This window comes from Boleophthalmus pectinirostris, unplaced genomic scaffold (assembly GCF_026225935.1).
Source record: "Boleophthalmus pectinirostris isolate CB_2022bp ecotype Guang Dong unplaced genomic scaffold, ASM2622593v1 HiC_scaffold_17, whole genome shotgun sequence".
NCBI lineage: Eukaryota > Metazoa > Chordata > Actinopteri > Gobiiformes > Gobiidae > Boleophthalmus > Boleophthalmus pectinirostris.
This window is the reverse complement of record NW_026571115.1, coordinates 34,590,109-34,613,392: the sequence shown is the minus strand read 5'-3', so window position 1 is coordinate 34,613,392 and position 23,284 is coordinate 34,590,109. Positions and strand designations below refer to the sequence as shown.

Below are 23,284 nucleotides of genomic sequence, written 5' to 3'. Positions count from 1 at the left end.
GTCCTGTTTTAAGTCCTGTTTTAGTCCTGGTTTTACCTGGTTTCCTGGTTTTAGTCCTGTTTTAGTCCTGGTTTAGTCCTTTTTAGGTCCTGTTTTAGTCCATTTAGTCCTTTTTAGTCCTGGTTTTAGTCCTTTTAGACCTGGTTTTAGTCCTGGTTTTAGTCCTGGTTTAGTCCTGTTTTAGTCCTGGTTTTATTTTAGTCCTGGTTTTAGTCCTGTTTTAGTCCTGTTTTAGTCCTGGTTTTAGTCCTGTTTTAGTCCTGCTTTAGTCCTGGTTTAGACTTGGTTTTAGTCCTGGTTTTAGACTGTTCTAGACCTGGTTGAGATCTCGTATAGACCTGGTTTAGTTTCCGGGAATGAGTGGAATTACCGGGAGAAAAAAAAATAAAAAATTTTGCTCAAAATGTGAAAAAAGGAAAATCCCTCTGTGTAATCCATTTATTTCACCAAAGTAACTGTAATCCAATTACCACTCACTGAAACAGTAACTGTAACTGAATACAGTTACTCATCATTTGTACTCTGATTACTCCGGTACATGTAATGTTTACTCCCCGACACTGTCAATTATCGATTAATCGACTAATCGTGCCCATCAATAGTTACAATTGAACAAAATTGAGAGTTATTATGAAAAATAAAAGTAAAGTAAAGTTTAAGTATTAGAGTAAGTTTAAAGTAAAGTAAATAAATAAAGTCTGACTGATTTATCGAACTGTTGTGTTTCGTTTAAAGTCCGGTGCGGTTTTTATTTGTGAAAAAAGTTCGAAAATAGACCATTTAATGACAGTGCGCCCTATAGTGCGGAAAATACGGTAGTAGTCCAGAAATTACTCAAGTAAAGGTAAAAAAAGTATTTGGGAAAACTACTCACAGACTAACTAAACCAAACCACGTCTGAAGGAGCCGCAAGAAACTAAATATTCAAATCATTTTCAAATCGTCATGTGAAGATTTTGTCACTTTAGACTGACTCACAGCGGGAAAAGGAAAAAAAGCACAACTTTTACTCAAGTACTTAAAAATATCACTCAAGTGGGAGGAGTAAAAGTATGCTGCTGGACAAGTTTTCTGAAATGCCTTTAAAAAGTTACTCAAGTAAACGTAACCACCTCTGAAAATATTTGTATTGCCACGTTTTGCCTTAACTAACTCATCGTTTTTATTTGTTTAATCTTTTCCAGAAACATGTATTTGGTATTTCATGAACAATAAATCTTCATGACGTCAAAAACCAAAAGGAAAATGTGTCTCTCGTGTTTTGTTTTTTTGTTTTTTGTGGGTGTTTTTTAAAGGTTTGGACAGTAGGGGGAGCTCTTCTGTTTGTTTACATGCACAGAACCTGTTTGCAGTGATGGTTTTTAGAACAAGTGTTTGTGTTCAGTGTCGGGGAGGTGACTTTTTAAAATGTAATCCCCTACAGATTACAGATTACATACACCAAAATGTAGTTTGTAACGTAATCCATTAAATTACTTAAAGTGAGTAATGTAATCTGAATACTTTGGATTACTTGATTTGCTGTAGAGAAAGCAAAGAAAAAGAAATCTTAACATAAGAGTTTTTTGCTGATAAAAGAAAATAAAAAAGTCCAGACTTTACTGAACCAAATTAAAAATATTATTGATAGAAGAAGAACACGTCCACACAGCAGGATTTAGTCCTGTTAATTCCTTTTAGTCCTGGTTTAGACCTGGTTTTAATCTGGTTTAGTCCTGGTTTAGACCTGGTTTAAGTCCTGGTTTAGTCCTGGTTTAGTCCTGGTTTAGTCCTGGTTTAGACCTGGTTTTAGTCCTGGTTTAGACCTGTTTAGTCCTGTTAGACCTTAGACCTTACCTGTTAGTCCTGGTTTTAGTCCTGGTTTAGACCTGGTTTAGACCTGGTTTTAGTCCTGGTTTAGTCCTGTTAAATCCTGTTTTAGACCTGATTTAGACCTGGATGAGTCCTGGTTTAGACCTAGTTTAGACCTAGTTTAGACCTTAGACCTTTTAGACCTGGTTTTAGACCTGGTTTAGACCTAGTTTAGACCTGGTTTAGACCTGGTTTAGACCTGGTTTAGACCTGGTTTTAGACCTGGTTTAGACCTGGTTTTAGTTTAGACCTGGTTTTAGTCCTGGTTTAGACCTGGTTTAGTCCTGGTTTAGACCTGGTTTAGTCCTGGTTTAGGCCTGGTTTAGACCTGGTTTTAGACCTGGTTTAGACCTGTTTTAGTGTCCGGCAATGAGTGGAATTACCAAAAAAAAAAAAAAGTGAAAACAGGAAAATACCTCCGTGTAATCCATTTATTTCAACAAAGTAACTGTAATCCAATTACCACTCACTGAAACAGTAACTGTAACTGAATACAGTTACTCATCATTTGTACTCTGATTACTTAACTCTGGTACATGTAATCTGTTACTCCCCGACACTGTCTGTGTGATGAAGGTTGTTTTCATTGTAGATTAAGTAGATTAAGTAGGTTAAGTAGGTTAAGTACTTTACACTGTGAAGCTTTATGTAACTTCAACATAAAACTTAAGTAACAGGATCCAAAAAGAAAAGTTATTATTGTAAATCTAAACAAAACAAATACAAAAGTTCAAACCTTGGACTAAAACACGTTTGAACACTTTGTAATAGACGTAGTGTTTCTGAAATTAATCTAAAATAAATCCTTTCATCTGATTTATTTCGTGACACTGACATAATCACGTTAAGATAAAATGTTGTGACCTGTAATTTGAAGCATTAAAAAAACAAAAAAACAAAACACATGATTGTCAGTCTTATCACAAAGAGTCAATATTACAGGCTGCAAAGATCAAATGTAATCAATGGAAAATCATAAAGGTCAAAACCATGAAATAGCTTAATAAACTATTTTAGTTACAATAAATTACTCAAGTACTTAGACTTAGATCAACTTTATTGATCCACAAGGGAAATCATTTGGACACAGTAGCTCACACATCACAATAAATACCTTAACAAAAATATAAATGGTAATAATAAATTCTAAATAAGTATCAAATAGAGAGCAAGAGATATGTGTACAAGTCAAAATAAAACAGAAAAATAAATCATAAAATATAAAATCTCAGCTGTTTACAAGAGGAAACACAGGAAAACAGAGCAGTGATCTGATGATTGACAGGACACAGGGTTTTCTGTTACATAACAGTGAGTTGTACAGTAAGTAAGAGTACTTACTTGAGTAATATACTGAACTTTATTTTACTCCAGTAAGAGTACTGTTACTAAGAGTACTGTTACACTGTAGAGTAATTACTCAAGTAAGAGTACTGTTACACTGTAGAGTAATTACTCAAGTAAGAGTACTGTTACACTGTAGAGTAATTACTCAAGTAAGAGTACTGTTACACTGTAGAGTAATTACTCAAGTAAGAGTACTGTTACACTGTACACCTGCAACTGCAACTTTATTTATAACACACTTTAAAAACCAACACAGACTGACCAAAGTGCTACAGAACATGATTAAAAACAATAAAAACACAACATATTACTTAAGAGTACAGTTACACTGTAGAGTATATTACTCAAGTAAGAGTACTATTACACTGTATAATATATTACTCAAGTAAAGTACTGTGATTTAAGTAAGAATACTTACTTGAGTAATATACTGAACTGTAAATTACTCAAGAGTACTGTTACACTGTAGAGTATGTTACTCAAGTAAGAGTACTGTTACACTGTAGAGTATGTTACTCAAGTAAGAGTACTGTTACTCTTCACAACTGCAACTGCATCTTTATTTATAACACACTTTAAAAACAACACACTGACCGAAGTGCTACGGAACATGATTAAAAACAATAAAACACAACATATTACTCAAGTAAAAGTAGTTACACTGTACAATATTACTCAAGTACTGTTACTCTTCACAATATATTACTCCAGTAACAGTACTTACTTGAGTAATATACTGAACTGTATATTACTCAAGTAAGAGTACTGTTACTCTTCACAACTGCAACAGGATTTATTTTTAACACACTTTAAAAACAACACAGACAATAAAAATACAACATATTACTCGAGTACTGTTACACTCTATAATTACTCAAGTAAGAGTACTGTTACTCTTCACAACATATTACTCAAGTAAGAGTAGTAATACATTGTACAATGTATTACTCAAGTAAAAGTACTGTGATTTATGTAAGAGTACTTACTTGAGTAATATACTGAACTGTAAATTACTTAAGTAAGAAAACTCTTACACTGTACAATATATTACTCGAGTAAGAGTACTGTTACTCTTCACAACTGCAACTGCATCTTTATTTATAACACACTTTAAAAACAACACAGACCGACCAAAGTGTTGCAGAACATGATTTAAAAAACAATTAAAACACAACATATTACTCAAGAGTACAGTTACACCGTACAGTTACTCAAGTAAGAGTACTGTTACCCTATGCAGCACATTGCTCAAGAAGAGTACGGTTACACTGTGCGGTATGTCAGTAAGTAGTAGTAAGAGTAAAAGTATGCGGTGTGAAAACTACTCAGTGAATGACAACTGTTTTACAAAAAGAAACTTAGTTAAATAAATATGAAACAAACAGAAGTTTCGTCCACGCGCTCTGTTCCACGCTGTCCTCTCTTGTCTCGCTGTTGCGTAATGACGTCGTCCCACTGACTGCTGACCCACTTTACGTCTGGGGGCGGGGCCTTGTGACGTCGCGAGGCGGTAGCGCTATAAAAGCTCCAGCGCTAAACTCGAGCTCAGACCACAAACAGAAAGTTACGACACAACAACAGCTTTTGTCCTCATAAAAGTGCACAAAGGGAGGCATGAACGCCATCTAACCTCACTCCGGAGACTTTTTCAGGTAAATCTGATTAATTATTTCTGTATTTGTTTCATAAAAGTGTGTTTTGAAGTTTTTTATTGTGCTAAACGTGCCTTGAGATTACAATAGCTTCACATGTAAAAGGTTTGACAACGGAAGTAAACAAAGAATCGTGATTTCAGTTGAGTGCAAATAACACTTTTATATTAATATAGGAAATCTCAGCTATTAAAATGTGGTTAACGTGATCTCAAATTGTGTTAAATTAATCAGGAATTGACAGTAACAACAAACAAAAACAATGTCAACTCATGAAATAATAAAATCCATAGTAATAAAAAGTAAATTAATGACAAAAATGAAAGCATGATTGTTTTGGTTGTGTTTATTGCGCTGAAAAACATGTAAGCAGGCTTGCATCTCCGCACACCTGACCCACGCTGCTTGTTTCCATGGAAATCTTGTTACTTTGGCTATAAACTTCCGCAGTATGGCCAAAAAAACGTGTCTATCCCCGGGGAGAATGTTCCTTAAATCCTATGTTTTAACTTTCTGTTTCCATGGAATCACGCAGAGGACTTCCCACTTCCAGAGAGTTACATCCTGTCCCATTAAACCAACTAATTTGCGCTAAAAATGAAAAATATCCACTTTAAATAACACATAACTTCTTTATTACGTCATAACAACTTGAGAAAACTGTATTAATTAGCCAGTACGTGTTATAATTACATGTCAAACAACTTTCAATTTAACAAAAATGAAAATATATCAAGCCACAATCTTCGATTTCAGTAATTCTATGACTAACACCTTACATAAAATTGAAAGTATTTTTGCTTTTACACTTTCTATTTTCACTTTGGGGCTTTTAAATGTAACTCGATGACCCTTATGTTTACAGACGTAAGTGACACACTGACCACTATACCGTGAACGCATTTTGTAATGCAGACTTGTTTTGTGTGCATAGTTCGGTCTAGTCCTGTGTTATGTCACGAATGCCGAACCTGTCATACCGGATCACGTTATTATACAGGTCACAATACGGACGGCAAAAATAGACACACGCTGCATGGAGATGTGTCGGTATAGCACAGATGTGAATAAATAAGAGAAAAGCGGTTTAACTAATAATATCTTCAGTTAAATGCGACGTAAAAAATGCCACAAAATCATAATGAAATAATTTTAGGTGCATTTCAGAAGCAAAAACTGTGGATTGTATTGAAAAATTATGGATTGAGATGTAAGAAATTGCTGTTAAACTGATTTTATTATATTCAGTAAGTTAATTTGGCAACTTTACTATACAGAAATATTTTTTATAATTAGGTTTAAATCTGTAAAAATTGGAAGTGTTAAAAATTAGGGCTGGGTATCGTTAAGAAGTTGCCTATACGATACATACCTCGATTATAGTGCACTTTTGGTTCGATATTATATATTTTAAATCGATTCGATGCAGGTCAATAAAAAATAAATGTTCAACTCTTTGTTAAACGACTTCTTGTGCAAATTTAATATGAAAAACAAACATTTTAATCCTCAAAACAGTGAAAATCCAATCCAGTCCACTTTATTTCTATAGCACATTTCACAAATAAAGTTTCCAAAGTGCTGCACAAATACATAATAATAATAATATAAAAACAATTATAAAATGATAAAATAAACTACTAAAATAATCATACTAATCTTAAAATAATAAAACCAATAAAATAAAATAAGCAGAATAAGAATAGCAATAAATAAAACCAATAAATAATAATTTCTTCCACTGAACAAACAACAAAACTGTACCGATATCGATTCTGTATTAGCACATTAAGCGATACAATATATCAATATTTCAGTATTTTTTCAGACCCGTATTAAAAATGTCTCAAACAGCAACAACACAATTACATCCGTGTATATACAGAATATTTTTAGATCACACTTGGTTAGTGGTCAGACACTCAAACCACCACTGAAGTGTCACTCAAAACATTGTCTAAAAGTAGAAAAAGTAGGAGTGGCCTCGCATTTTTCACTCAAACCAGGTCATCAAAGTCCAAATTTAATACTTCAAAATATATTTTCCAGACTTTATTCAGTAACAATTTCCAAATATCAGCATTGTCAGGATAAAATGTTTAAATAAAGACAAAAATCTGAGTAAAACACACACACAAAACAACAACAACAGCAACAAAAAGGTCACCTACTCGCAATGAACATGTACCTGATACTTCAAAATAATAACTGTAAAACATAATACACAGTACAGTACAAAATATATATATTTAGTAGGCATAGTATGTAATTTATTGTAGTATTATGTAAATATTTGTAAAGTTTCGTGATCAATGTGCATAAGAAACCAGATCATTTTTGAAACTGTCATGAACAGGGGCGGGTTAATGTAAGTTTTTCTTCTTCCCGACAAATGTGCTTTTCTTTTGTTTACAGTGTTTATGTAGTACGGTTGGGTATCATTAAGAAGTCGCCAATACCTCGATACACAGGCCACGATACGATACATATCTCGATACAGTGCACTTTCGATTCAACACGATATATTTCAAATCGATTCGATACGGTTCAAGAAAAAATAAAGGCGAAATCAATGTCTGTGATGCTAAAAGTCTTTGTAAACCACTTCTTCTTGTGCAAAGTTAAAATGAAACACAAACATTTTAATCATCAAAACAGTGAAAAATGTCAAATGTGTCGCATAAACGAGTTTCCTTCCAGTAAACCAGGAGTGTCAAACTCAAATTCACAGGGGCCAAAATTAAAAACTGGGATTAAGTCGTGGGTCAAACTAAATATTTACTGCATGTTTTCTCTTTTTTCGAGATATGTAATGTTAAACTTTTTCTTATTAAAATAAATGTTTAATAATAGTTTTGCTTAAACATTGAATCCAGAACAAGCGGAATATAAAATAATAACAACATTTTAAATAAATAATGTCTCTATAGTCGATATTTAGCCGGCGAGGAGCTTTAATACAGATTTGATATGATCTCGCGGGTCTAATATTTTAATATCGCGGGCCAAATTTGGCCCCCGGGCCTGAGTTTGACATGTCTGCAGTGAACAATAGGAGTGTAACGATATCGAAGTCTCACGATACGATATCGTCACAGTATGAACCTCACGATACGATATTTATTGCGATATCGTGGGAAAGCTCACGATTAGGAATGGAACAATATTCAAAACTTTTTTCACGATATTTTCACAAAATACATTTCACGGTACGATATTTATCGCAATATTTCATGGCGACTAAACAGCTAAAACTGTAAATGATACTTTTTCCTCTTTAAAATGCCTTGACAAGACTTAATCCAAAGAACTAAGACTTAAAAGTGTTAGAACTGTTATTTCTTCTTGTGTCTGCACTGAAATGGAGCAAAGGATCATGGTCTATGTAGTTCTCTATGTAGTTTTTTTTTAACTATCTAAGCAAAGAGACTTGTAATTCAATATATTGTGACGGTCCACGATATTATTGTGAGAACTTTGACGATACGATATCACAACATTTCAATTTTTGTTTTGTTTACATCCCTACTAAATAAACGAAATACTTTAGTAAAATACACCAAAAAAATACTCTTGGTGATATATCGATACAGCAGCCCACGATATCGATACTGTATCATGACATTAAACGATACGATATATGGATATTTTGATATTTTTGCAGACCCCTAATATGTAGTATGTGTATGATTATAGTTTTTTTGTTATTGTGAATGTAGGATTAAAATAAGACACGCTTCTTCTTACTTTTTTTTAAATTTTGTTTGTTTATTTCTCTGTTAAATCTGAATATTCTCAGAGTTTGGAGACTGTGTGTTGTCCCTTTAAACTCTTAACGCTAAACAAAAACAAAACGATCAATCAGTCACAAGCTGTTTAAGGAAGTCGTTAAAATCACTAAACCGGGACAAGCCCAAAACCAAAGTCCTTCATCTGGTTTCTGTCTGACTGTGCTGCTTATTCATTCCCCCGGGTTGCGCGGTGTTGCAGAGGCGGCCGATCGGGCAGTGGGCGGGGCTTTGGGACGGGGCGGGGGGGCGGGGCTTTGGGACGGGAGGGGTCAGGGGGGTTCCCGGGCTCGCGGCGGTCGGAGGAGTTACATCATGTGGCAGTTATGATTCAGAGGGAGTTGAACAGCGGCAGAGGCAGGTGACAGACGCCCTTAGAGATAAATACAGAACACACACACAGAACAGAACAGGCCTTCTAGAAAGTTCTCTGCTACACCCCAAGGCCGACTTTTGTCACAGAGAGCACAATAACGTTTGGAAGATTATATTTCTGCCTGCCTCGTCGAATATAATAAAAGACTTCTATTTATCTATTTATTTATTTTTGCACAAATGTAACTAAGGCTGAAATCACGATTAGTCAAACGATTTATTTTTTACTTACACGATGCATTTATTCACATTTCATTGATAATTTCTCTCTAAAAAAAACACTTTGTTATTGATAATTTACACAAAACATTCAAACTTCAACTTGATTATGAGTTTGGAGATCGTTTGACACACAAATTGAAATCTTAATTATAATTCAGTTAATTGCACAGCTTTATATAAAACAATAAACAATAAATATAGCCGCAAGCGGCGATGATCGGCCCTCACATGTGCCCCACACTAACCCTAATAACCCTGAGCTTAAACCTAACCCTGAGTTTTTTTATTGAGATCATCATGTCACAAAAGTGGGTACCAAATTTTCTATATCTATGACAAATAAAACCTTATTTTTCATACAAATTTTCTAGGGGGCGCTATTGCACCCATTTTTTTGTTTTTTACATCAGTCTGTTCAGGGTCGAGGTGTGAACCCACGATTAAAACTTGAGTGAAATCAGCCAGAGTTTGTGTGATTTGTCAATTTTACCAATGGAATAACATAGGGAGTTTATGTCATCGCTATGGCGACGCCATAAAAAATATGGCAACGCCATAAAAAAAATATGGCATGGGTGTCATTGACTTTTGGATCAGGATGCCAAAACTTAATTTTGTGCAAAATTTCAGACATTTTTGAAAAACAATTTTTTTTCTCCCATATTAAATTTAGTTTCAATCTATAGGGGGCGTTAATGTGCCAAATTAATAATTTTCACATTAAGTAGCTTCAGGACAGAGAGTTTAACAACTTTCAAATTTCATTGAAATCGGAGTTCATTTGAGTAAATGGGAGCAATTTGTAAATATCCAGAAATCTCCAAAATTGTGTGCAGTTTTTGTTGCTTCACTGCTCAGAGACTGTAAGACGTGTGTAAAAAAATCGGATAACTTTTGATGTTCCACCTCTTGAGATAATGTGGACCAAATCTGAGTAAGCACACGAGATAAAAAAGTAGGTGCTGGAAGAGACAAAAAAAAAACAGAAGAGCGAAATATTAAAGCCTCCACCTTAAGAATAAACGCACCAAGAATCTCAGACTTCCGGTCATTGTGCAGTGCAAACTGGGAAGGATTTTCCGAAAAAGTGAGCATCAAAACTTTTGCAAGTTGAGACTTGCAAAACACTTGGTCCCATCTCTGTGGATTAGTTTATGAAGAAACACAACAGATGAAAATGTCCCTGGTGTAATTTGTTGATTTCTGTGCAGGTGTAAAGAGAAAACCTTACATCCTTCGTATCAGTCGAGCAGATCCGTGTTTTTGCTCCGGTCGAGAGGAGCATGCAGTCGCAGAAGAAGCACCTGCTGGAGGGTCTGATGATCCAGGCGGCGCTCCTGCTCAGCCTGTGCGGGGTGAGGGTGGACGTGGGGCTGGACCCGGGGCCCCTGCCTTGGTCCGAGAGCCTGATCCTGGGGCCCACGTCCGCCCTGACGCCCACGCACCTGCACAACCTGAGGAACGCGCTGGAGGGAGGCGCCGAGCTGCACCCCAAACACCCGGACCTGGACGCCTTCTTCACCTCCAGGCGTCTGCTGGGCTTCGTGCGCTCGCTGGACCGGCTGCAGGTGAGGAGGGGGCGGGGCTACAAACAAATCTGTGTATTATCCGTTCAATCGTTTTTTAAAATAAAACCAAAAATAAGAAAACGAAAAAAACAACAACAATTTTCTTCATTATTTGTCTCCAAAACCAAAATGAAAAAACAGATAATGATTTGTTTTTTCCAGTTTTTGATTTTGTGTTTAAATGAAAAATGGAAAAAAAAAACTGATAATGACAGTTTCCGACACTCCTGGGTTAGTCCTGGTTTAGACCTGGTTTAGACCTGGTTTAGACCTGGTTTAGTCCTGGTTTAGTCCTGGTTTAGAACTGAGACCAGAATCGGACCAGGACCAGGACCAGACCAGAGCTAAGACCAGGACTGAGACTGGTTTAGTCCTGGTTTAGTCCTGGTTTAGTCCTGGTTTAGACCTGGTTTAGTCCTGGTTTAGGACTGAGACCTGAACCGGACCAGGACTGAGACCGGAACCAGACTGGAACTGAGACCAGGACTGTGACTGGTTTAGACCTGGTTTAGGACTGACACTGGGACCAGGACCAGGACTGAGACCGGGACCAGGACCAGGACCAGACCGGGATTAAGACCAGGACTATGACCGGTTAAAAAAATTGTAATCTATTTATTTGTCAATTTTAGTGCATTTGTCTTGTAAAAATATTGTGTTTTTATTATTATTTTAGCCAAGCCGAGCATGATGGATTATATTTAACTAATTATTTATGGAACAAAACATTCCGCACTGGAGCTTTGTAACACTTTATTTTGTAATTATGTTTTTATACGTGTTTATTGTAGATAATCTGGATAAATGTGAAATGTGGGACCAGAATCGCAAATCTGCAAAACAAATTTACCTACGGGTACGAATACAAACGAACGATCACCGAACGATACAAACCCTGATAGGGCGATGATACGATACGATACATCGATAACGAACGTCGATCGCAGGCACGATACATACCGATCGATACGATACGATACATACTCGATACGATACGATACACAGGCCACGATACGATACATACCTCGATACGCAGGCCACGATACGATACGATACACGATACGATACACAGGCCACGATACGATACATACCTCGATACAGTGCACTTTCGATTCGATATGATATATTTCCAATCGATTCGATACAGTTCAATAAAAAATAAAGGCTAAATCGTGGCTGTGATACTAAAAGTTTTTGTTAAACCACTTCATATGAAACTCAAACATTTTTATCCACAAAACGGTGTCAAAATGTCAAATGTGTCGCATAAATGAGTTTCCTTTCACTCCACAAGCAACAAAACTGTAGCTGTAACGAAATAATTAAGTAAAACACACGTAAAAATAGTCGAATACGGCAGCCCACGATATCGATACCGTATCGTCACATTAAACGATACGATATATCGATATTCCGATATTTTTGCACACCCCTAAAACCCTTAATGTTAAATGTAAAACAGTATTTTTATTAATCACAGAAAAAAATGTGAAATTTAGCCTGATATTTCAATAAACCCGTAGTAACGTAATAAAAACATCGCCAGGATTGAGAAAACATGTTCTGTAAAACCTTCAGCGTTTTCATCACACATATAAAATTAATATCATCAGCGGTCGGTTAAAGCCTCAGCTCCTGCAAGAACAGCTGCAAACAGAACCGCCGACTCATACAGAGAAGAGTTGAATGTGTGCGACAGCTGGACGCCGGGGTGAGGTCTGGACCGCGGACTGTAAACGGTCTCAAGTCTGAACATACCAGACGTTTATTCATTTGTGCACAGGCCCGAGCTCCTGCATAAAACTGGACAGGACAGAAAGTCTCGTATGGTTCCTCCGCGTTATTGTGAGAATAAAAAACGTCCAAACTTGTTGAAAGTCGAAATCTGCCCGCCTGAGGCCTCCGCTCCCCGCCCGGTGAACTCAAAAGAAACCAACGCTGGGTACAAAAACTAGAACTGTAACTAGATATAATCAGTGTTGGGGAGTAACAGATTACAATATGTACTGGAGTTATGTAATCAGAGTACAAATGATGAGTAACTGTATTCAGTTACAGTTACTGTTTCAGTGAGTGGTAATTGGATTACAGTTACTTTGTTGGAATAAATGGATTACACAGCGGGATTTTCCTGTTTTCACATTTTGGGCTATATCCTTTTTTTTTTTTTTTTTTTGGTAATTCCACTCATTGCCGGAAACTAAACCAGGTCTAAACCAGGTCTAAAACCAGGTCTAAAACCAGGTCTAAACCGGGTCTAAACCAGGTCTAAACCAGGACTAAAACCAGGTCTAATCTAGATCTAAAACCAGGTCTAAAACCAGGTCTAAACCAAGACTTAACCAGGTCTAAAACCAGATCTAAATCTAAACTAGATCTAAACTAGGTTTAAACCAGGTCTAAACCAGGTCGAAACCAGATCTAAACTAGATCTAAACTAGGTTTAAACCAGGTCTAAAACCAGGTCGAAACCAGATCTAAACTAGATCTAAAGTAGGTCTAAACTAGGTCTAAACTAGATCTAAACCAGGACTAAAACCAGGTCTAATCTAGATCTAAACCAGGTCTAAAACCAGATCTAAACCAGGTCGAAACCAGGACTAAAACCAGGTCTAAACCAGGTCTAAAACCAGGTCGAAACCAGGTCTAAAACCAGGTCTAAAACCGGGTCTAAGACCAGGTCTAAACTCGGACTAAACTCGGACTAAACTCGGACTAAACTCGGACTAAACTCGGACTACACCAGGACTAAAACCAGGTCTAAAACCAGGTCTAAACCAGGTCTAAACCAGGTCTAAAACAGGATTTAACAGGACTGCATGGACCGCGTCTCCTCGTCTAAATGTCACTACAACGTTTTTAAAAGACGCTTCCTCTACACAGACACAACTTAACACATCAAAATAACGAGAAGACGCTCCTCCCTGTTCACCGCGTGCGCCCACATTTTTACTGTGACGTAAATCCAACCTTTGTCTGCTCCCGAAACAGCCCGAGTTTGTGTTTCGGAACCCGGATTTGACTTTCTCGAGGTGGAGGTCGGTTTTCTTCGAGTCCCGAGCTCAAACGAATGCAGCGTTACAGTGAACTCGATGGTCTCAGATTTATAAAAAGTGCTTCTAAACTCATGGCGGTGAATAATTAGGACGCAGAACGCCTTCGTGCGCTCGCTGGACCGGCTGCAGGTGAGGAGGGGGCGGGGCTACAAACAAATCTGTGTGTCGTTCGTTCAATCGTTTTTTTTCAAAATAAAACCAAAAATAAGAAAACGAAAAAAAAAAAACTACAATTTTCTTCATTATTTGACTCCAAAACCAAAATGAAAAAAACAGATAACGATTTGATTTTTTTCGTTTTTCATTTTGTGTTTAAATGAAAAATGGAAAAAACTGACAATGACAGTTTCCGACACTCCTGGGTTAGTCCTGGTTTAGTCCTGGTTTAGACCTGGTTTAGTCCTGGTTTAGACCTTGTTTAGACCTGGTTTTAGTCCTGGTTTAAGTCCTGGTTTAGTCCTGGTTTAGACCTGGTTTAGTCCTGGTTTAGTCCTGGTTTTTAGACCAGGTTTAGTCCTGGTTTAGTCCTGGTTTCCTGGTTTAGACCTGGTTTAGTCCTGGTTTAGTCCTGGTTTAGACCTGGTTTAGAACTGAGACCGGAATCGGACCAGGACCAGGATTGAGACCGGGACCAGACCAGGATCAAACCAGAGCTAAAACCAGGACTGAGACCGGTTTAGACCTGGTTTAGACCTGGTTTAGGACTGAGACTGGAACCGGACCAGGACTGAGACCGGGACCAGACTAGGACTGAGACCAGGACTGCAACTGGTTTAGACCTGGTTTAGGACTGAGACCGGAACCGGACTGGAACTGAGACCAGGACTGTGACTGATTTAGACCTGATTTAGGACTGAGACCGGCACCGGGACCAGGACTGAGACCGGCACCGGGACCAGGACTGAGACCGGCACCGGGACCAGGACTGAGACCGGCACCGGGACCAGGACCAGGACAGGACTGAGACTCTGAATGCATAAAGTAAGTGAGGAATGACTTTGGACGACTGCAGACTGTTTAAACCGAGCTGGTTCTGGTTTTTGACGTGTTTAAGAAAGTAAAAATCAGGTACAGCGGCCGTAATTCGTCTTTTTAATCATGTATTAATGTTTGTTCGTGTGCCAGGTTCCTCAGGCGGAGCTGGAGACGTGGCTGGTTCAACAGGACCCCGCTCCTCTACCCGTGAGACTGCACCACACTGCCCCCAACAGGCTCATCCTGCCAGAGCAGACCCGAGACCAGGACTGGCCGAGACCGGAGACGAGCCCCGAGACCAGGACTGGGCCGAGACCCGGAGACGAGCCCCGAGACCAGGACTGGGCCGAGACCGGAGACGAGCCCCGAGACCAGGACTGGGCCGAGTCCGGAGACGAGCCCCGAGAGCAGCAGTGGGACGAGCCCGAGGACTTCCACACACAGGTACAACTCTCTTCAGAACAGAGCCGTAAAACGTGTTTGGTCTTCACTTTCCTCTGAAAATAGATCAAGAACATGAAGCACAGAGATCAGTTGGACTTTAGTCGTTCGGGTGGATTAATCGATCTACGGTAGAGCTGCTCGATTATGAAAAAAATCACGGTTAATTTGGTCAATATTGAAATCACGATTATTCAAACTATTATTTTTTACTTACACGATGCATTTATTCACCATTTCTCTCTCAAAAAAAAAAAACTTTATTATTATAATTTATGCGAAACTTTCAACTTTCAAATTGAAAATAAATTCAGGCTACAAAAATGTACCTTTTTAACACAGTTTTGCGATGTATAAATCATAAAATGAATAAATTATACATGAAATAAAGCACAGAAAAGCATAAATGTATCCAAAATAAACTACATATCCAGCTGTTCTACAATCTCTATATTTGCAAAAAAATAATAATAATAATAATATACTTATTTATTAGTGGTGGGTGTACACAAATATCGCGGGTTTGGTACGTACCTCGGTTTTGAGGTCACAGTTCGGTTTGGGAACAAAATACAAAACCATTTGCTTGTTGTTTATTAGTGTTTTTATTAAACCAACAGGTTGTTTTAACTTTATACAAATGAGAAAATTAAATAAATGCAAAGTGCTGCTTGGTAATACTAATAAGTTAAATTAAATATTCTCAAATACGCAACAAATGTATGAAATATTATACAAATTTTATTCCTTGTAAACAGTCATCAAAACTTTTCATAAAGTGAAGAGCAGCACTAACAGTTCCAGCATGAACTTTTACTCAATCTTCATATTTTTGGCCAGAAAAAACAACTTTTTTCTGGGGGGCGAGTGTGAGGACCGCGGGGCGACGATTGTAGTTTTATGAGGATTCACGTGGTTTGGAGGGACATGGTCAAGGTGGCCGCCCTAACTATAAAGCGCTGCGGGAAACACTTTCGCCCCGATCACAGACGAGTTCCATCGTGAATATTAACGAGTCGAGCCTCTGTGGAGCTGCACGTGTAGTGGTGGATGTAAACACACAAACTCACACCGAACTGAACGTCCTGTACCGAATACATGTAACATTACACACCTATAATTTATATTTTAAAAAATCCCCAAATAAACATTGCTAAGCTTTAATCATTTCAACTCAATTAAATGAGTTTGGAGAAATCGAAATCGCAATCAAATTTCAATAAATTGCACGGCCTTAGTCTATGGCAGGAGAGTCAAACTCATTTTGGTCCTGGGGCCGTATCCAACCGACTTTGATCCCAAAGGGGCCGGATCAGAAAACTCATGTCATATAAACCCCAAAAATAAAAATAAGTTCAAATATTTGTGCAGAGAAACACAAATCTATTACAGAAATCTTTTTTAATTGATGAACTCTTTCTTTTACAAAATATTATGAACAACCTGAAACTTTAAAAAAAATTGAATTTCAGCACAATGTTTTAACATGAACTTTTATGTAAATAGGAATAAGTCAATTTTTGTTGTAAAATCCTGCACTCGGCTCCACTTTTCTCATGTTGGACATTTTTCTGATGAGGGTGTCACGGTCAACAGTCAAAACGATCGTCCTTTAAGAGCGTTTGGAAAGAGACAAGTCTTCATTTGTGCTGCTCTGGTGGGAGGGGCCACGTACAGAGACGCTGATATCATAAACACCACAGAAAATTTAACAATATTTTAATAGAAAAATATAATTTAAATATTTTAGTAGAAAATCATCCGAGGGCCAGATTAAAGGTCTTGGAGGGCCGCATCTGGCCCCTGGGCCGCATGTTTGACACCTGTGGTCTATGGTCTTGATTTTTTTGACTCAGGTTTGACTTTATTACGTGAAAAAAAGCAGTAACCGTTTATATTTAGACACACAGTACATTCTTGACATTTTAGATCAGACTCGTGCTGCGTTCAGACACCGACATCTAAACGAACGAACGACCTGCTGGACTCTTTCATGTGACGACACAAACATGAACGTTCACGACATTATCTCTTTTGTTGTTCGGCGAGAATCACCGCCGCATCATCCCCCATCATCGCTCACTACTAAATGACTTCACGTTTGCAGCTACTATTATTAGCCTTATTTCCCCTGCCTCTGTCCTCACCTCAGACGCTGCTGTACGAAACATGAGTCAGAGTTTGTCGGGCGTCGAAAATAATCCCCAGACTAGAGATTGTGACACTGTAGACCTGTTCATACACTCTCTCAGAAGTTGCTTAACAAATTAAATTGAAATCAGTTGTTTAAATAAATATAAAACATTAAAAACTAAAATGCACAACTGATATTTTGATACATTTAAAGGAACAAAACACCACAACCTGATTTTTACCGTCTTAAAAACATGAAAAACTAGTTCATTGTGACCAAACCAGACCAGACAGTTTTGCAGACAAGATAAAAACTAACAATAACTAGCATTCTAACTGTGCACGCCCTGATTATCGGACATTAAAACACTTAATAATTAGATTCAGACATTACACAGGAGACTTATTTTGACCTCAAGAGCTGCTGCTCGAACAATTTATCTGTACTGGAGCAAGACACATTTGGCTCAAAAACACAAGAATAAAAAACTCTAAAAGTATTGCCAACATTTGCCACATTTACATTCTGAATAAAAATAATTTAATTCTGAATAAAAATGAATTCTGCTTTTAAAAAACCATGTCAACACGCAATTCGTAATGAAAATGATTATTCGGAATTAAACTTAATTCCGACGTAAGTGGATGGTTTATTCAAATTTTAAAGCCAAATGAATTTATTCCTCGATCATGTAAACCAGACATGTCAAACTCAGGCCCAGGGGCCAAATTTGGCCCATGATATAATTATATTTGGCCCGTGAGATTATATCAAATTGTTATTATTTTATATTATGTTTGTTCTAGATTAAATGTTTAAGCAAAACTATTAATAAAACATTTATTATAATCAGAAAAGGTTTAACATTTCATATCTCAAAAGAAGAGAAAACACGCAGATGTCGTTGAAATTTTTCAATAAATATTTAGTTTGGCCCAGTTTTTTATTTTGGCCCTCTGTGAATTGGAGTTTGACACTCCTGAGTAAACGTTTATTCTTCTTCAAAATAATTCGCGGTCATTCAGTGCCTGCTCGTTGGGTCGCCTTTCTGACGCAATCCGGACGACGTCTCTTTGGATTTGTGAGCAGGATGCAGGAGTGGGCTGAGGTAGAGCAGCCTCACACTCAGTTTGTCTTCTTCCTCCCTTCTCCTCGTCAGCTGAATTACCAAATTACCTTAATTATCATCGGCATGACTGCGGAAAAAGTTTGGATCGTGTTTGTGTGTCTGTGGCGTAACGACAAACGGAGATGATGAAAAAAAAGCCGCCAGGTAGCAGCTGAAGTGTTTGTGTTTTCTTCCGGTCGACGTAAATACGTTCGTGTCCCTGTCCAATCAGAAGCCTTCCACACCCCCACCTGGAATTAAATAAAGACGATATAACATATTTTCCATGTAAACCTCAATTCAGAATTATTATTTCCATGTAAACTCGAAGGAGAATATTTTAATTCCGAACTATTTAATTCAGAACCATCATGTAAACGTGGCCATTTTGTATTTTAGCAGCGGATAAAGCTCTTGTTTCCACGTTACGGCATTAAACATTTCTATATTTTAGGTTTTTAATTACAGGTGCTTTTATTGTGAAGGAACAAAACAACAACAAAAAACACAAAAAGTTGACCTGGTTTGTGCTCGTCTCCATGGAAATTCAAAACAATAACACTTCCATGGAGACAAAAAAAACTGTCCGAAAGCGTGAGACCTTCCGCCACAAAAGTTTCCACAGTGCAGCTTTTTTAATATTCGACTGAGAATATCCCGTTCTCCCGTCGGAATATGAATCTTCTAGCAGTTTCGGACACAACAGTGGAGCTGTCCCGTTGACTTATTTCGAGGGCGAGCGGCAGAGCTGAGTCACGGTGCCACGGGTAAAAAAAGCGAGAAAGAAGCGTCGAACCGGCTCACAAACGAACGCTCCTCCTCCTCCTCCTCTCAAACACACGCCCAGACATCTCCTGGAGACCGACAACAAAACAAAGATTTACAGACGGACAGAGAGAGGGAGCGAGGGAGGGAAAGAGGGAAAGAGGGAGGGAGGGAGGGAAAGAGGGAGGGAGGGAGGGCAGGTTCAGAGTCCTGCTCGTTCAACGGAAAGTCCAACAAGGAAAGAACAGAGCACAAACAGACTATAAACTGTAAGCAGTAGACAGGGTTTGGGAGTAACAGATTACATGTACCGGAGTTACGTAATCAGAGTACAAATGTTATAAATGTAACTGTATTCAGTTACAGTTACTGTTTCCGTGAGTGGTAATTGGATTACAGTTACTTTGTTGAAATACATTTTATGGCGTTATTTTCCTGTTTTTACATTTCAGACTATATCCTTTTTTTTTTTTTTTTCAGGTAATTCCACTCATTTAAACCAGGCCGGACACTAAACCAGGTCTAAACCAGGACTAAACCAAAACCAGGTCTAAACCAGGACTAAACCAGGACTAAACCAGGACTAAACCAGGACTAAAACCAGGACTAAAACCAGGACTAAACCAGGACTATAACCAGGACTATAACCAGGACTAAAACCAGGACTAAAACCAGGAGGTCTAAAACCAGGTCTAAACCAGGACTAAACCAGGACTAAACCAGGACTAAAACCAGGACTCTAACCAGGACTAAACCAGGACTAAACCAGGACTAAACCAGGACAGGACTATAAACCAGGACTATAAACCAGGGGACTAAACCAGGACTAAACCAGGACTAAAACCAGGTCTAAACCAGGACCAGGAAAACCAGGTCTAAAACCAGGTCTCTAAAACCAGGACTAAAAACCAGGACTAAAACCAGGACTAAAACCAGGACTAAAACCAGGACTAAAACCAGGACTTAAAACCAGGACTAAACCAGGACTATAACCAGGACTAAACTAACCAGGGTCTAAAACCAGGTCTAAAACCAGGTCTAAAACCAGGACTAAAACCAGGACTAAAACCAGGACTAATCCTGGTCTAAACCAGGACTAAAACCAGGACTAAAACCAGGTCTAAACCAGGACTTATCAGGACTACACCATGTTGCGTGGACCGTGTCTCCTCGTCTTCTATCAATAATATTTTTAATTTGGTTCAATAAAAACTCTTCAGGCTTCCAGGTGAATTGGCCCAAATTACTTTTCATCAACGGAAAATTAGCTTTTTACTGCTGCTGCTTTTTTTTTTTTTCTGAAAATCTACCTTGACAAAGCTAAAATGTAATATTTAGTGTGTGGTTTTAAGGATTTTAGCATGAGTAAAGACTGATGGCTCATTCTAACAACAACATGCAACATCCACTAAACTCAGAGTTTCAGCTGCTTCCCTCTGGAACAAATCGTTTTAAAAGGAGCTTCATTCCGGCTGCTTTCGTACTTATGAATAAATTGTAATCTGATTATCTAATTTATTGTGATTTTAGCCAAACGTGATGGATGAATTTAACTAACTGTTTATGTTACAAACCATTCTGCACCGGAGCTTTTTAACACTTTATTTTGTGATTGTGTTTTTATACGTGTTTTGTGGATGAATGAAATGTGAAATGTGGAACCTGCGTCTCAAATCTGCAAAGCAAATTTACCTACGGTTACAAATAAACCTAACGTGTTAAACATGCACATATATTTCAATTATTCTCTGAACTGAGCACCAGTTTACAGCCCTCGATCAACTGGTGATAAAAGTTTGGACACCCCTGCATTAAGTCATTTTAAGGACGTAAGTAAGTAAGAAAAATACGGTAATATGATTATTTCCAAACGTCTGCGCCTTTTGTTTAGAAGAGACGACAACAAAAGCACTGACAGGATTCTGAACGTTAAAAAACTAGAATCCCAAACCATAAGGTGAGTGGAAAAGTGTTAACGTTTCATATTTAGTCATGGAGTCATGGAAAATTCACTTTGGGTCATGAAGAAGTCATGGAAAAGTTTTGAAATTTTGTCTGAGAAAAAGTGTGAACCTTGGATTCAGCACAATAAAAAAATAATTCAGAAATCCCTCGGCAAGAGATGTAAGGCCACATGGGAACAGAAAAGGAAGTACGGTGTTACGATTTAAAGGTTGTATAGAGGATTTTCCAAGGAACGAGAAATCCAGCGACTGTTTGTCCTTTTTCAAATGTTGCGCCTGCGTGAAAACCACCCCCCTCCCCTACAGCTCCTACGTAGAAACGCCTCCTCCTTACGCCAGAAAGTCCTCATCGCTGCACATGACTTGTAAACAACTAACTACAGTGTTGGTTAGGCAAGACGGAGAAGTGAGGAGCGGGGAGAAGAGCGAAACGGGCAGCGGGGAGAGGAGCAGGAAAGGGGTGCAGAGAAGGTTGCGCGCGGAGATTCAGTGTGAATGAATGAAGCTACTACTACAACATGCAGCAGCAAGCGGACTCTTTCTTTGCCTTGAAAATTACGTTTTCAGACATAGGATATCGCTTTCGTGTCCTGAAAAACGTTTGTCTCGCTCTTGGAAATAAAGTACGTTTTCATAATAAGCAGAAGTTTCCTGTCCAGGAGTAATTTGTGGACCAGTGCTTCAGTCTTTAGACTCTTCGTCTGCTTCAGTCGCGCCATCGCTGGAATGAATCTTCAAGAATCACCTTAGTTTGGCTTCGCTGCTTTTCCCTTGTCTTCTTCTTTCAGCGACCTCAAAAACAGACTTTCTTTTGCGGCGAACTGCTCCTGGATTCTTGTCGCCATCGCAACAAACTTTTGTGCGAACTGCGAGGAAGATATAGGTCAAAAAAAGCCGCTAAGAACCGTTGCATTGGTGGAGTAAACAGCGTCTGTGCGTCTTGCGTCTGTGGACTGTGTGACAGTCGTACGTAAACCACGTAACGGCAGCGCAGGCAAGTCAGTTACACTAGAAACGTAGGGAGTTTGATTGACAGCCTGTCAGCTCACAGATAATGAGGCAGTGTCGTTATCTATTGGCAAATGTTTAGCCCCACCACGTCCAGAGTTGATGAATTTTTATTCTCTTTTTTTGGTCATCATAATTACAAGGCGACTGCATCTATAATCAATCATTGACAATTTGAAACAAAAAAAAATCCTCCATACAACCTTTAAGGCATTTTAAGTACTCCTTATAGTCCGAAGAATACGGTAATATGATTATTTCCAAACGTCTGCGCCTTTTTGTTTAGAAGAGACGACAACAAAAGCACTGACAGGATTCTGAACGTTAAAAAACTAGAATCTCAAACCATAAGGTGAGTGGAAAAGTGTTAACGTTTCATATTTAGTCATGGAGTCATGGAAAATTCACTTTGGGTCATGAAGAAGTCATGGAAAAGTTTTGAAAATTTTGTCTGAGAAGAAGTGTGAAACCTTGGATTCAGCACAATAAAAAAAAATAATTCAGAAATCCCTCGGCAAGAGATGTAAGGCCACATGGGAACAGAAAAGGAAGTACGGTCCGACGATTTAAAGGTTGTATAGAGGATTTTCCAAGGAACGAGAAATCCAGCGACTGTTTGTCCTTTTTCAAATGTTGCGCCTGCGTGAAACCACCCCCCCCTCCCCCACAGCTCCTACGTAGAAACACCTCCTCCTTACGCCAGAAAGTCCTCATCGCTGCACATGACTTGTAAACAACTAACTACAGTGTTGGTTAGGCAAGACGGAGAAGTGAGGAGCGGGGAGAAGAGCGGAACGGGCAGCGGGGAGAGGAGCAGGAAAGGGGTGCAGAGATTCAGTGCGAATGAAGCTACTACTACAACACGCAGCAGCAAGTGGACTCTTTCTTTGCATTGAAAATTACGTTTTCAGACATAGGATATCGCATTCATGTCCTGAAAAAACGTTTGTCTCGCTCTTGGAAATAAAAGTACGTTTTCATAATAAGCAGAAGTTTCCTGTCCAGGAGTAATTTGTGGACCAGTGCGTCA

At 38.3% G+C, this 23,284-nt stretch overlaps 1 protein-coding gene across 1 annotated transcript; it reads left to right on the top strand.

The window, feature by feature from the left end:
* Positions 1-4,755: 4,755 nt before the first annotated feature.
* On the top strand, positions 4,756-15,335 carry LOC129408750 (endoplasmic reticulum membrane sensor NFE2L1-like). The gene is made up of 3 exons (XM_055153107.1): positions 4,756-4,850; positions 10,447-10,803; positions 14,985-15,335. Exons 2-3 carry the CDS (start codon positions 10,519-10,521, stop codon positions 15,333-15,335), a joined length of 636 nt encoding a protein of 211 aa, XP_055009082.1. The 5' UTR covers positions 4,756-4,850; positions 10,447-10,518.
* Positions 15,336-23,284: the final 7,949 nt, after the last annotated feature.

Excerpts from the sequence above, each read along its gene's own strand:
- LOC129408750 (XM_055153107.1), top strand. The coding sequence starts at position 10,519 with ATGCAGTCGCAGAAGAAGCACCTGCTGGAGGGTCTGATGATCCAGGCG. Across the intron at positions 10,804-14,984 it reads GCTCGCTGGACCGGCTGCAG|GTTCCTCAGGCGGAGCTGGA; the intron begins GTGAGGAGGGGG and ends TTCGTGTGCCAG.